Source organism: Sminthopsis crassicaudata, chromosome 5 (assembly GCF_048593235.1).
Source record: "Sminthopsis crassicaudata isolate SCR6 chromosome 5, ASM4859323v1, whole genome shotgun sequence".
Classification (NCBI taxonomy): Eukaryota; Metazoa; Chordata; class Mammalia; order Dasyuromorphia; family Dasyuridae; genus Sminthopsis; species Sminthopsis crassicaudata.
This window is the reverse complement of record NC_133621.1, coordinates 92,645,469-92,659,464: the sequence shown is the minus strand read 5'-3', so window position 1 is coordinate 92,659,464 and position 13,996 is coordinate 92,645,469. Positions and strand designations below refer to the sequence as shown.

The following is a 13,996-nucleotide window of genomic DNA, read 5'->3' as shown; positions in this document are numbered from 1 at the left end:
ATTTAATATTGTCATCGTATTTATTGCCCACATAGTATGTTCTTAATATCTTTTTGAAAGCAATTTTTTAAAACAAATGTGAATCTTGATAAAAATGAATCCTGTCATTTTGCTTAAATGTGTATAGGTAAAAGACAAGACATTGTAGTATATAAAAGTGTTTTGGCTTTTCTTTAGTGACAGTGAATTTAAATTTTGTTCCTTATAATAAGGTATGATTCTTAGACATTCTTTATATTTGTTCATATTTAATCATTTTCTACAAGGAAAGTAAAGATTTTCAAAAGATTTTATAGAGGGGTATTTCTTATTATCCTACTTTCCTAGAACGTTGAAGCTGAAAGGATCTCTAGAGATTGATTATCTAGCTCAACTCTGAATTGCTAGATATGAAATGGATTTCCAGATAAGGTTAAGTGACTTAAGTTGTGTGGTTGGGATGAGGTGGAAAAATAAGCCTTTTTTTTTTTTCCCCCTATTTACTAGCTAGAAGTAATTGGTTTAAAAAAAATGATCCTAACTAAAAGTTAAAATCCATTTTTCTGTAATAAAAATAATTCAGAGATTATTAAGATTATTAGCCTTTGGGTGATAAATTTTTCTGGCACCTGCAACTCATGAAAAAACTTAAGGCATGGAAATGTCTTGATATGTTTAAGTGAAATACTATCTACTCCAGTGAAATAACATCTTTTGAAATATTTGGAAAACAATGTTTTTCTTTTTCCTGTTAAAAGAAATAATTTTGAACAATTTAAAAAATTTTATAGCTAGGAAACATGTCATATAACATGTTGCACAGGTTTTATTCATATATTTTCTTCTGTATATTAAAGTCTTCTATTTAAATATAAAAAAGGAACATTATTTGAAAATAATGTTGGTGCCAAGATGAACTGAAGAGTATTAGAATTCTAAAACTTTAAAACAATTATTTTGGGAGAATGCTTTGTTCTATATCTAAAAAAATAACTTGTGCATTATGTACATAGAAATGCCCTTCAGAATTTATTCTTAGCAGATGAATTTTTCTTTCTGTAACCTACAGGATTTGTGCTTTATCTTATATCATTGTTAGAAATGTGCATGAACATAAGTAGATTTTTATGGACTCGTTTTGTTTTAATTATTTTTCTAATGAATTAACATTAAAATTGAGTGATCTTAAAGTTTTAGTGAACTTACTTGTTTTAGGATGGAGAAGATTTGATGGATGAGAGTGTACTGAAATTCTATACTCAACAATGGGAAGATTATCGATTTTCAAGCAAAGTGCTGAATGGGATTTGTGCCTACCTCAATCGACATTGGGTTCGCCGTGAGTGTGATGAAGGACGAAAAGGAATATATGAAATCTATTCAGTAAGGATTTAGAAAAGCCAACTTAAAATGTGTATTATTTTCTTGAAGATATTTCATCTGTTTGTAAGGTGATCTAAATATTAGATGTCATATTGTTTTAGATTATTTGATAAATTACTTGTAACTTGCTATTTTAAATTCCATCAGTAAATAACAGTTAAATGCTTTGTTGAATAATAGAAGGTAAGGGTAAGTAGTTGGAGTTATGTCTTGATTGAAAAACTGCTACATTTACTTCCTCCTTGCTTTTTTAAATGTCTGGAAGATTTTTCCAAATCCCCACGTGTATTCATCATCATCTTTGATGAGAATCTTCTTGCCCTTTTACCCTATGTAACGCCAAGAGATAATTGAAAATTTCCGTTTATTTTGTGGATTTCTTTGCAAATAGATTGAGACATGGGATATTTGAATGGTTAAATCACTGCTAAAACATCAATTTAGCCAAGAAAGCTTTTCCTAAGAAGGACACTAAGAAGGAAAAAAAAAAAAAGGCAGCATATCTTGTGTTTGTGGTGAAATAGCATCTATAGAATAAATCTATTATGTCTAGTTCTTTGTCATGAAGCTGTTACATAGTAACAATAATCTGATTCCATCAAATTATGCTAAAAGAAAATGCCTATTTTTATTACTACTCACAGGAGTCATTCTCCCTCTACATAACAAAAATGTTTTGAAGAATTATAATTATCTAATTATTTATGTCTCCTATGTAGCCTTAAAATGTGACATAGTTATAGTTAGTGATGTTTATAAGCCTTGAATTTGATAAAATGCCTTTATCACACCCCAAAAAAAGTATCTCTCAAGATTAGGAGTGATGAAAATATTAGAATAGAAGTAATAGGGCCTAGGGTATGGGAGTAAAAGTGACACATGGGACTTATTCACAAGTGGTGGTCTTCATTTCCCTTACCAAAAAATGTTACCAAAAACAGTGTGTGTGTATGCATGCACATATACATGTGTCTTTGTTTATACAGAGACACAGAACACATATGTGTACATACAACCTTTGGTGAGAATTATGGCATTTTGTTCCTTCTGGAATGCTACTGAATTCTTTGTCCCCATGTATCAAATACAAAGTTTTATTGAGATGTTTGATATAGATTCATGAACAAGAGAAAGGACTGCAGAATTTATTGAAAAGAGATCTGATCTTAACTGGGAGAACCAGGTCCATGTTCAGTCTCTGGCATCTACTGGTTATGGGACTGTTACCTATACTAATGAAGTCATGAACCAGTCAGAAATGAAAAAGTGAAATATAATTCAATCTCTACCTTGATTGACAAACTTGATTACAGGTACTACAGGCCTTCCACGTTGGTCTTTCACTATATCCCCAAATCCTTGTAAGATAAGAGTGCTTTCTCATCTCAAGGTGTTTTTTTTAACTTTGCTTTCTTGCATCTCATTAGCCCTCCCTTCATTCCTGCAATGTTTCTTCATAACAGAGGAAAATATTTAAGCAACAGAACCTACTCATCGGTCATTAGTGACAGTGATGAGCAGCATTCCATACAGACTTGGAGCTCACTGTCTTTAAAGATTGGGGAAAGCCCTTTTGATCATCAGTCCTCTGGGATGGATAGTGATCACTGCATTCATCTGAATTATGAAGTCTGTTAGTGTTGTATTCCTTGAATGTAGTTATTGTATGTCTTGTGTTTTTGTTTTTCTCACTCTGCATCAGTTTCAAGATTTCTTCTGAAAGTATTTATTTTACCACCAAAGCTTGTACTCCTCAAACCTCTTTAGTATGTTTGATTTGAACAGATAAGTATCAAGATACATAATTGTTTTGTGCACTCATAAATTAGGTGGTCTGGGTCTTACACACACATTTTTCTTTCATTAAAAAAAAATAATGTTATATGATCTTGTCCTGCTGGCATTTAAACTCGTTATAAAGAAATTTTGTAGGCAGGACTTAAGTTTAAATGTAATTTAAAATATAGTATGTAATGCCCTTAAAATGGAAATTATTATGCCTTGGCATTGTGGGAAGTTTTTAATATATTATATGAAATTAAACATAAAGACAGAGTGATGAAGAGAATAGAAAACTATTAATTGGAACCAGGAAGACCTAGGTTACTATATACACTTACTGTCTGACCTTTGGCAAATTACTTAATCCTTCACTATTTGGGGCAATTGCTTAAGACAGTTAACAAAGAAAAAACTCTCCCTGAAGTTCTCTACACTGGTGAAATTACAACTCCATTGTTTATTGCTATCAAAAGAATATACAAATCTTAATTCAGTTTGTAGTTATTAAACTAATGCTATAAAAATAAATTCATTTTGTTTTTCTAGGAAGGCTTACCTTCCTATTAAGTTACTATTAATGTTCTATTTATCTCTCAGATGCTAATACCTTTTTGTTATATTTTAGACTGATTTTTGTTTATTTTAAACTGATTAAAACTTTAATTTCTCAAATTATTGTTTAATAAAGTAGCAGGTTGTCTCCATTGAGTGTACTTTAGCCACTTAGCCCAAAATGGAATCAAAAAAGGGGGCAAAAGGTGTAAAAACATGCCTATTAGACAATTCTAAACATATTAGGCATTTATGAATGAAGAGAAAATGTTTAACTCATAAACTTCCCCCCCCCCCCCCCCAAGTAGTTGGTTCTGTTTAGTTACCTACAATCTCCCTTGTGTCCAACAATAACTTTTTCACACATTTACTCTTTCATGGTCACCTCAGTTGTTTAACATGAAAGCATTACAAGAAGAGTATGAAGATGTAATGGAACAAAATTTAATGGCTAATAAAGGATTAAAAGTTAGCTTCATTAGGTTGAAAACAGGTTCTATCTTTTCAACAGTGTAGGATTCTATTTTTATCTGTGCCCCAGTTGAATTAGATAGGGTAATAAAGATTGGATCTGGGCATTAAAGAAAAGAATCTGCTTTTTGTGCATAGAATTTAAAGACTAGAAAATGTTTATAAAAGGTAATTTAGACTATTTAACATAAATAGCTAATAAAGAAAATATGTCAATTAGCAATTAATTGGTACATTAAGATAAATATATATGATTAAATTTTTGTTTCTAAGAAATTATAGTTGAACTACACTTGATAATTTCTATAATAAATATAACATGTACTGACATTTTTGATGGGACATTATCTTCGTAAATGAGATATTGTAGTGTTTGAAACTAATTCTTTCTGTCAAAAACTTAGTAGAACACATTTATATTCAGTTTAAATGCCTCTCCCACTACAATCAAAAGCATTTTTATGGTTGTTGTTGTTGTTGAATACCATGAAATTTTTGCAAATTGATTTGTCTTTTTAAGTTGCTAGCTGGTTTCGAAATCATTTTAAACTATTTGTTCCTCAAATTCGTAATACATATTAATCTACTGTAAAAACTAAGTAGTTTGTAATTTGGGCTGTTGTTTATGGCAATTATCAGTGGAATTCACTATTAGGAACAATGTGAAACATAAACTATAACTCAATATTTCTCTCTCTCCCCCCTCTCCTTTTCTTCTTGTCTTTCCCTTCCTTCTTTTTCTTCCTTTCTCTCTTCCTCTCTCATACTCTCTGTTGATCTCTCTTGCTCTCTCTCTCTCTCTTTTTTTTTTTTTTTTTTTTAAATCCTAGCTTGCATTGGTGACTTGGAGGGATTGTCTGTTCAGGCCATTAAATAAACAGGTAACCTATTTTGCTGTATTCCTTAAGTTATTGTAACTATCATGAATTCTTTTCTAGTCTATTTTGTATTACTTTGAATTGTTTTGAGAATTGTTTATTATATGTTACTAAGTGATTTTTATATTTTTTTAAGGTAACAAATGCTGTTTTGAAACTAATAGAAAAGGAAAGAAATGGTGAAACCATCAATACAAGACTGATTAGTGGAGTTGTACAGTCATATGGTAAACATAGTTTACGTTTACTTTATTTAATAAGTACTTAGGTTTTCCTAGTCATAATGACAGCTCTAGGCACAGTTGTAACATTTAAATATTTTAAATTATCATTGAATTTTGTTGCTTATAGTTATGTGATGGGAATGCAAACATGTTCATAAACAGTTTTTTAAAATCCAACTATTTTTGCTTAATTGAGTACATGCTAATTTTCTCATCATGATGTTATTTGCACAGTAGGTGCTTAATAAAGGTTTTCTTGAATTTAACTACTTAAATATATCTTAGTATTATTGAAAATTTAAAATTTTTGTTTGAGGTTAATAATGTCTGCTCAATAGAGAATAGATCTTCATTAGGAGGACTTGTGTGTTTGCCAGAATCCTAATCATATTTGAACAATTAAAATAAAGAAATTTCCTTATTTGCTTATATATGATGTTCTTAAAAATGAAAAACCACAAGAATGTTGGAGGTATGAAAGTCTTTTTACAAAATTACCTGGATTCCATGATAATTTGAAAACCTGATAACTATTGATGTACCACAATCACAGAAATAAACTTTAACAAATCATACCATAAAAGATGTTCTCAATTTTACATAGTGTTCTTCATATATATATATATATATATATATATATATATATATATATATATATATATATATATATATATATATATGTATATGTATATGTATATATATATGTAGGAATGTTTATATTTAATGATTTATTTATTTATTGAGAGAAACCTTGATGAATAATGGACCTATCAGCCATGCATCAGAATGACTTGGTTTTAGACTTTTGAATTTCTTCATTTCTTCTATGCTAGTTTGATTAAATCATTTAACTAAATTACTTTCAAGTTTGTTATCTTCCATGAAACAAGGAGACCAAATTTTAAAGAAAGTGTTTATTTGCTTTCAGTGGAACTTGGGCTTAATGAAGATGATGCATTTGCCAAAGGACCTACGCTTACAGTATATAAAGAATCCTTTGAATCACAATTTTTGGCTGACACGGAGAGGTTTTATACAAGAGAGAGTACTGAATTTTTGCAGCAGAATCCTGTTACAGAGTACATGAAAAAGGTAAGTTTAAAGTAAAAATAAATTAACTTTGATTAAAATTGGGCAAGAGATAATCTGAAGGAATCTGTGATTCCTTTTTTGTTTTTGTTGGTTATCACCATTCTCCGTGTATAAAAATATATAGTTGCTACAGTAACTTCATTGTAAATTCTTAAATAATGAAAAACTGCATTCTTAGTGTAACATCCCCTAGTGGACATGTTATGGTATGACATTTGTGATACAGTAACTACATATCAATAATATATGCCTTATTACAACACAATCTGTTTTGTAGTGAAATTTTAAATAATGGTAATATTATTACCAACCACTTGAAAGATGGTAAAGGACATTCATAATGTGCTTGTCAGAGAGGCAGAAAAAAATGAGTGACAAAAAGATGGTGATCCTGAATGGTATATTGGTAATCTTTTAGGATCTCAGGAAGCTGTCATTAAGGATCTTCACAGAAAAACTCATATTCAGGTAGGGGATGAGATTAGAGGATCCCTTCAACTCATACACCATGAATCTAAAAAGAAATACATTTTAATTATTTCCTAGGCAGAGGCTCGTCTACTCGAGGAACAGCGGCGAGTTCAGGTTTACCTTCATGAGAGCACACAGGATGAGTTAGCACGGAAATGTGAGCAAGTGCTCATTGAAAAACACTTGGAGATTTTCCACACAGAATTTCAGAATTTATTAGATGCTGACAAAAATGAAGGTGAGCTGCTAAGACAATTTATAGATATAAATTGTGATTGCTGGTTATATCATTATATTGAATATTCCAGAATTATAAGAAGTAGTTTTGGGACACAATATTGAGAGGTGTGGCTTAGGCAGTTTCATGGAGTGGAGGTATATAGGAAGGTTCATAGCTTGGCCATAGATGGCCAAAACCTACTAGAAAAAGAATGGTTTAATGGCATTCATCTGTGATTTTATTAATATTTAATTTTAACTTAGTGTTTCCTCCAGTAATAATAGATTTTAGGCCATTCTTGCCTTCCCACCCTCTGTGGCTCTTGATCAAATCCTCCCATTAGTTTGCTCCAACATTCTGGAGATCTCCCTAACTTGCCCATGACCCTTTGAAGAATACCAGTGTAACATATATATTGATTATCATTATCTCTTACTTTGAACACATGACCCATCATCATCTGCCTCAATTATATATTTCTTTAATGAATCCCTTACTTGATTTTTCTTTCTTAATTCTTTTCTTATAAGATGTTGCAGCCCTCTCATGCCCATAGTGCACCTCTCTTCTACCCTTTGAGATTAACTACAATGGGCTGGCTATAATGTTGCATTCTACAGAAAACCAAATAGTGAAAAACTTAGTTGTTTGTCCTCCAAATATAAGATTTTTTGTTAGTGATCCACTAGTGGATTATATTACCAAAAGAATTAAGTTGTATCACTCTTGTCAGTATAAACAAAACCAGAAGACAAGGAATTTGCAGCCAAGCTCACAGGTATTCAGCACAATTGGTTTTCTTATACAAGTAATAGCAATAAGCAACATCAGTTGATATTTTTAGTCATTTCATATTATAGTTTATGGCAGTTATTTGAAGATTCTGTTAAAGAGGAAAAAGAAATTCAAAGAACATTGTAAGACTAAATCATCTTGTACTATGACTCTTGGTGATTACCTGAATGCAAAAGTGGGACTGGGATGAAGAAAAGTATGTTGGGAGGTAGAATTTTGACTAAGAAATTCATGGTGGCCACGATATGTTGACTACACAGAAGCTTAATGCCTATCATGACTATTTTCTTTGAAGGTACAGGATATAATAAACACTGAATACATCTTCCTTCCCCTCTGTACCTTGTAATTGATTGAATTTTAATAGAACTAATTTTTTTACTGATGTGGAAGTCATTCCTGACTATGCCATATATGTAAAATATCCCCCAAGCTGACCTACCTAAACAAAGTATTGTCAGGGAAATGACAGCAGGATAAAGAATACTGATTGTGTGGTTATATCAGTCTCCTAGAGCCCCTCAACTGAGGGTACAACTGAGCAGTCAATTCATCTTCCATCAGCAGTACTGCTGAGACCCACTGTTCTCTCACAACTCACTATATTAGGCCTGCTGCATACATTAGTCAGTGCTGTACTCAGACAAGCTCCAAGCTATCCCTCCTGGAAAGCTCCTCTTAAGCCATCACCTCAGGACCAACTCAGCACCTGTGCCACATCTCCTCTTAAGGTACTACTTGTGTACTAGACCTGTTGCTGGCAGTGTTCTTCCTAGCCCAATCTCGCTTCTTGAAAGAGAACTGAGGTACCTTCTATTGGACTCTGCCACAATGTCTATTCAGATCTCTTCTCTAAAATTTTCCATACAGCCCTCTCCCCACTTTCTGAGCAGAAGACTTCAATTCATACTTTACTGAGAAAATAGAAAACATATGGATTTCAAAACTTAACATCATTCCCTGTTCTCCTTATCTTTACAAGAAAGAGCTTGTCTTACTAAGACGATACTTTCTGTACCTTTATGCCTAATTCTGTTTTCTTCTGTGTTCTTTTATCTCTACTGAGGTCCATTTCTATTTGAGGATGACACTATGGCTATATACCCTCAGAATAAAGTTGATGTCATTTTCATGCCAAAATTTGGGCTATTGTCCTGGGAGCAAAAAGATTTTTTTCTAAATATCTATATAGTTCTTCCTAATCTTTGATTGTCTGCCAATATGCTCCAAGTTTCATGCTTTGGGGAGGGAGGGGGAGAGAGGCCTCAGATCAACAAGGATAGTTGCATCTGGCTTTCACCTAGCCTGCTTATCAAACAAATGTTTGCCAACTAAAGCACTTTTCAGGGTCTTTTGGTCTTCTCACTTCAGCAATGAATTTATATTGGTTAAATCCCTATATGAATCAGTTAATGAATAAGCACTTACTAATAAGCTAGCCATTGGCAATACACATTCAAGTCTGCAAATACGAGATAAACAGCTGGACTTGATCAAATATAAAGATAGCCAATAAGATTTATGAAGTTCCCTAATATATTCCACACTCTCTGCTATGTATTAGTGTTACGGGGACAAGTGATATTCTCTGCTTTTAAGGGATATTCTCTTGTAGTGAACAACCCATATATGCACATATAAACATATAATACAAGGTAATTTCATATGGGGATTAGGTATTGGCAGTCATAGGGATCAGAGGAGGGCTTATGTAAGAAAGAACACAGAGAAAATATTTTGGAGGTGATAATTCTGAGGGTATATAGCCATGGTGTCATCCTCAAATGGAAATGGACCTCAATAGGGATGACTACACATTTACTTAGCAAATGATCTTCATTTATTTAGGTAACAGAACTGTTTCACTGTTTAATTAAACATTTTCAGTTACATATTAATCTGGTTCGGGCTTCAAGAATTTGACACTTCTTTTGGAGGAGTCAAATTTCAAATAATCCCCTGAGGGTTCTCCTCAAGGAAAGAAAGAAGGAAGTGGGGGAAAAATTCGAGCTTATTGTTAGCAAAAATTTTTTTTTAAATGACCAAGAGATCATTAATAAATGCCAACTCATATATACTTAGTCTTCCATCCATATAGCATTTTTATGGGAATTCTCTGCTCACACTTCAAGAGCAGCAAGGCTATAAGTGTTAAGAGTTAGGCATTCACAAGCTAAATTTCACTATAGACCACATCTTTATCATCATATATTTAACTCAAAGGATGTCAAAATACACAATACTCAAAGAAATGCTTACTGATTATTGAAAAGCATCTGATTATAGAATAAAATGCCACCATCAAGTCTTCCATAAATAATGGTAAGATGATAGGAGGTTCCTTAAAAGATCTGAAAACAATGATAAATGTGTTTTAGTGACCCTCTTATGATTAATATCACATGAAGACTGAAACAGAATAATGTACACACTATTGAAGGGATGAAGTTTGGAGTGCAAAATGAAGAATAATTTTTAGAAAGGATGAGGTCCTCCAGGTACTCCTGTTTACCAGTGACAATGCACTGATTCCATCAAGACTGGAAGCATAATTTTCATAATATCCACAATCACTTTAAAGCTTTTAGTCTAATTATCCACACAGAAAAAAGCAACCTTCAGATAACTCATCTTTTTGTCTATAATAGACATTGCAAATGACCTAGTTTTAAACAGAAAGGAGGAGAGGACTGGCTCACCTATGGGGAATTTCAGAAGTCTTAATGGCCTCAGTCTTCCTATGAAGCAAAGGCCTGTCATTCTTTTTCTCCTCTAATAGCTTTTTATTTTTCCAAATACATGCAAAGATAGTTTTCAACATTTATCTTTGCAAAACCTTGTGTTTTAAAATTTCTCTCCCCTCCCTCCCAAGCAGCAGGCAATCTAATATAGGTTAAACATTTGCAGTTCTCCTAAACATATTTCCCATATTCATCATACTACACAAGAAAAATCAGATGGGGGAAGGGGGTGAAAGAAAATAAGTAAACAACAACAAAAGAAGTGAAAATGGTACGTTGTGATACACACAGTTCTCTAAGTGTAGATGGCTCTCTCCATCTCGTGTCTTTTGTAATTGGCCTGAATCATCTCATTGTTGAGAAGAGCCACATTCATCAGAATTGATCTTCATATAATTTTGCTGTTACCGTGTACAATGATCTCCTGGGTCTGCTCGTTTCACTCAGCATCAGTTCTTATAAGTCTCTCCAGGCCTCTCTGAAGTCACCTTTCTGGTTGTTTCTTATAGAACAATAATATTCCATTACATTCATATCAGCATAACTTATTCAGGCATTCTCCAACTGATGGGCATTCACTCAGTTTTTTAACATTACAAAAAAGAGGCCTATCTTTTAAATATTAGTATAGGTGGGTTTTTTTTGTTCTTGGGATTTTTTTTTTTTTTTTAAATCTTTAAATTTTAAAGCTATGGAATATAGAGTCCCCAAAGAACTGAGATTAAGGATCATTAAAGGTAAAAGTAAACAAAACCATGAGTAAGTAAACAGGGGATGTGGAAGCTTCCATTTCTAAGTTCTGTTTTACTGGAGGTCTTCAAATACTGGATGATAATCTGTCAGGAATGTAGTAAAGGTGATTCTTGTTCAGTTAATTTTTGAACTAGATGAAATCAGAGGTTCTATGAGAATATTCCCAGTTCACCTTCACAGATTTGAAAGACTGTCAAGAGGAAATAGTTTTGTTCCATTTAGCACCAAAGAACAAAAGAGCAAGGAATCAGTGAAGTGTGTTTGTGCCTGCCAGCCTCATGTTTTAATGGGGGAAAGATCTCAGAGCTTGTTGTAAAGCAATATCTATTCCATGCTTGTGTCTGATGTTTAACTTTCAGCATTTGTTTGATAGAATCAAAAAAGATGGCTTTTTAAAAAGTTAATGACATTAGTAGCCTACTTGGTAAACATGCTTTCCAAGGTATATCACTAATTTGTTGAAATACAACCACTTTATCTTCTTTACAAATCTTATGTTCTTTGCAGATGTGTTTTTTAAAAATAGTGTTCTGAGTTTAGCTTAACCTTGTGATGGGAAAGAAATATATTTAGATATAGCAGAGGATAGTATGTAACTAGAAAAAAAAATTGTATTATTTCTATATTAGAAGGCTAATGTGAGAAGAAATGATTATACATCTTGGTTTATGCCAAAGGTAACTTTTTTAACCAAAATGCCCTAGAAGAGGGAAGCAGAGTTTTCACATGCCTAACCCCCCCCAAAAGGGGAAAAAAAATCTAGATGGTTGGCTCAAAAGGAAAATTCTGACTAGGACAGAGAGGATCACACATTGACATTGTTGTGATTGTGAGGTTTTTTTTTTTCCCCCTCTTTTCCTTGTTCCTTTGTATGGCAAGGCAGGAAAACTGAGTATTTTTCATTTGATCAGTTGTGAGAAAACAGTTCAAATTTTCTTGATGAAGACAACAAAAAACAATTTTGATCACAAATTCCCCTGAAAATTAGAGCATTGAAAACAGACTTGAGAAAGGCTGTTGAATTTAATGGAATATCAATGAGTTAACAGAATTGTTCTGCCTAAACCTGACAATGATTAAAAGTTTTAATAACTAGTATTAGTTAAAGACTATATTAAGTTGTTTTTAATTGTTTTCTTTCTTTTAATTTGGAATGTTAAGAAGAATGAATTATTTTTATCCATTTAACTAAATGACACAGAATATCATTAAATAAAGGACACTTGCACAGGAAGAAAAGGGGAAAACTTGCTTATCTTTCTCTCAACTGTGCCTTCAGAAAGCTTGACTCCTAGATCACACCTAACTGAATTCTATTTACAAAGTCCAGAAAAATAAGTTTTTAAAATGCTCAATGCTACACTTCCAACTTGTAAGATGAGGTGATCTAAATTTAAAAAAAAAAAAAAAAAAATTTGAGTGACCAGTACAAAGCAGAAACTCTAAAAGATTGCATATCTGAGTCAAACAGCTTAAATGCCTCTTCTGGAATATTTCATGTAATCACTAGATTATTTCATAAATACATAACTTAGTTATTCCAGGTAAGAGCAGAAAAAAAATATGAAATTTTCTTTTCAGTGTCTTAAACACAAATTCCTTTGATCCCTATCTTTATAGAACTGTAGAATGTTTGAGCTAGAATGTGATCAACTAATCCAACTGAAATGAAATATAGATGTATATGAACTGTCTGATCCTCAGGGAACTAAATACTGTAATTAATTGTTATTATTATTTGCTGAGGCAGTTGGTTAAGTGACTTTTACACAGGTAAAAAATGTTAAGTGTCTAAGGCCAGATTTGAATTCAGGGCTGGTGCTCTATCCACTGCACCACCTAGCTGCCCTAATTAATCACTTTTAATGAGCCTTAACCACCTGAAGAAATTTATACCTGGTAGAGAAATTTTGTTTAAAAGATTCATTCACATTGAGTGGATGCCCATCAATTGGAGAATGGCTGAAGTACATTATGGTATATGAATGTTATGGAATATTATTGTTATGTGTGAGAAATGACCATCAAGATGAATACAGAGAGGCTTAGAGAGACTTACATAAACTGATGCTGAGTGAAATGAGCAGAACCAGGTACATGGCAACAACAAGATTATACAATGATCAATTCTGATGGACATGGCTCTTTCCAATAATGAAATGATTCAGACCAATTCCAATAATCTTGTGATGAAGAGAGCCATCTACACTCAGGGAGAGGACTATGGGAACTGAGTGTGGATCACAACATAGCTTTTTGTTGTGTCCATTTTATTTTCTTATTCATTTTCTGTCCTTTTTGATCTGATGATTTTCTTGTGCAGCAAGAGAATTGTATAAATATGTTCTCACACATTGGATTTAACACATTTTAACATATATATTAAATTGCTTGTCATCTAGGAGAAGGGGGTGGGGGGAAGGAGAAAATCTGAAACACAAGGCTATGCAAGGGTCAATGTTGAAAATTATCCATGCATATGTTTTGAAAATAAAAAGCTTTAATTAAAAAAGAAAAGAATTACCCAAAGGGACGTTAAAAAAAAAGAAAAAGAAATCTATAGAGAAGAATTGTACATGTTTAACATATATTGGATTACTCATTGTGTAGGGTAAGGGAGTAGAGATAAGGGAGGGAGAACAATTTGGAGCACAA

At 32.5% G+C, this 13,996-nt stretch overlaps 1 protein-coding gene across 6 annotated transcripts in view; it reads left to right on the top strand.

Annotated features, from left to right (window-relative positions):
- CUL1 (cullin 1) overlaps nt 1–13,996 on the top strand; it is an 84,196-nt gene that overhangs the window by 42,694 nt on the left and 27,506 nt on the right. For 5 of the 6 annotated variants that reach the window (XM_074267602.1, XM_074267601.1, XM_074267603.1 and 2 more), the window contains exons 4-8: nt 1,195–1,362; nt 4,998–5,048; nt 5,182–5,272; nt 6,198–6,361; nt 6,908–7,070. In XM_074267602.1, the coding sequence (XP_074123703.1) occupies nt 1,195–1,362; nt 4,998–5,048; nt 5,182–5,272; nt 6,198–6,361; nt 6,908–7,070 (637 nt within the window). Of the gene's footprint in view, nt 1–1,194; nt 1,363–4,997; nt 5,054–5,181; nt 5,273–6,197; nt 6,362–6,907; nt 7,071–13,996 lie in introns of all 6 variants that reach the window. The other variant, XM_074267598.1, reaches the window with a different exon arrangement.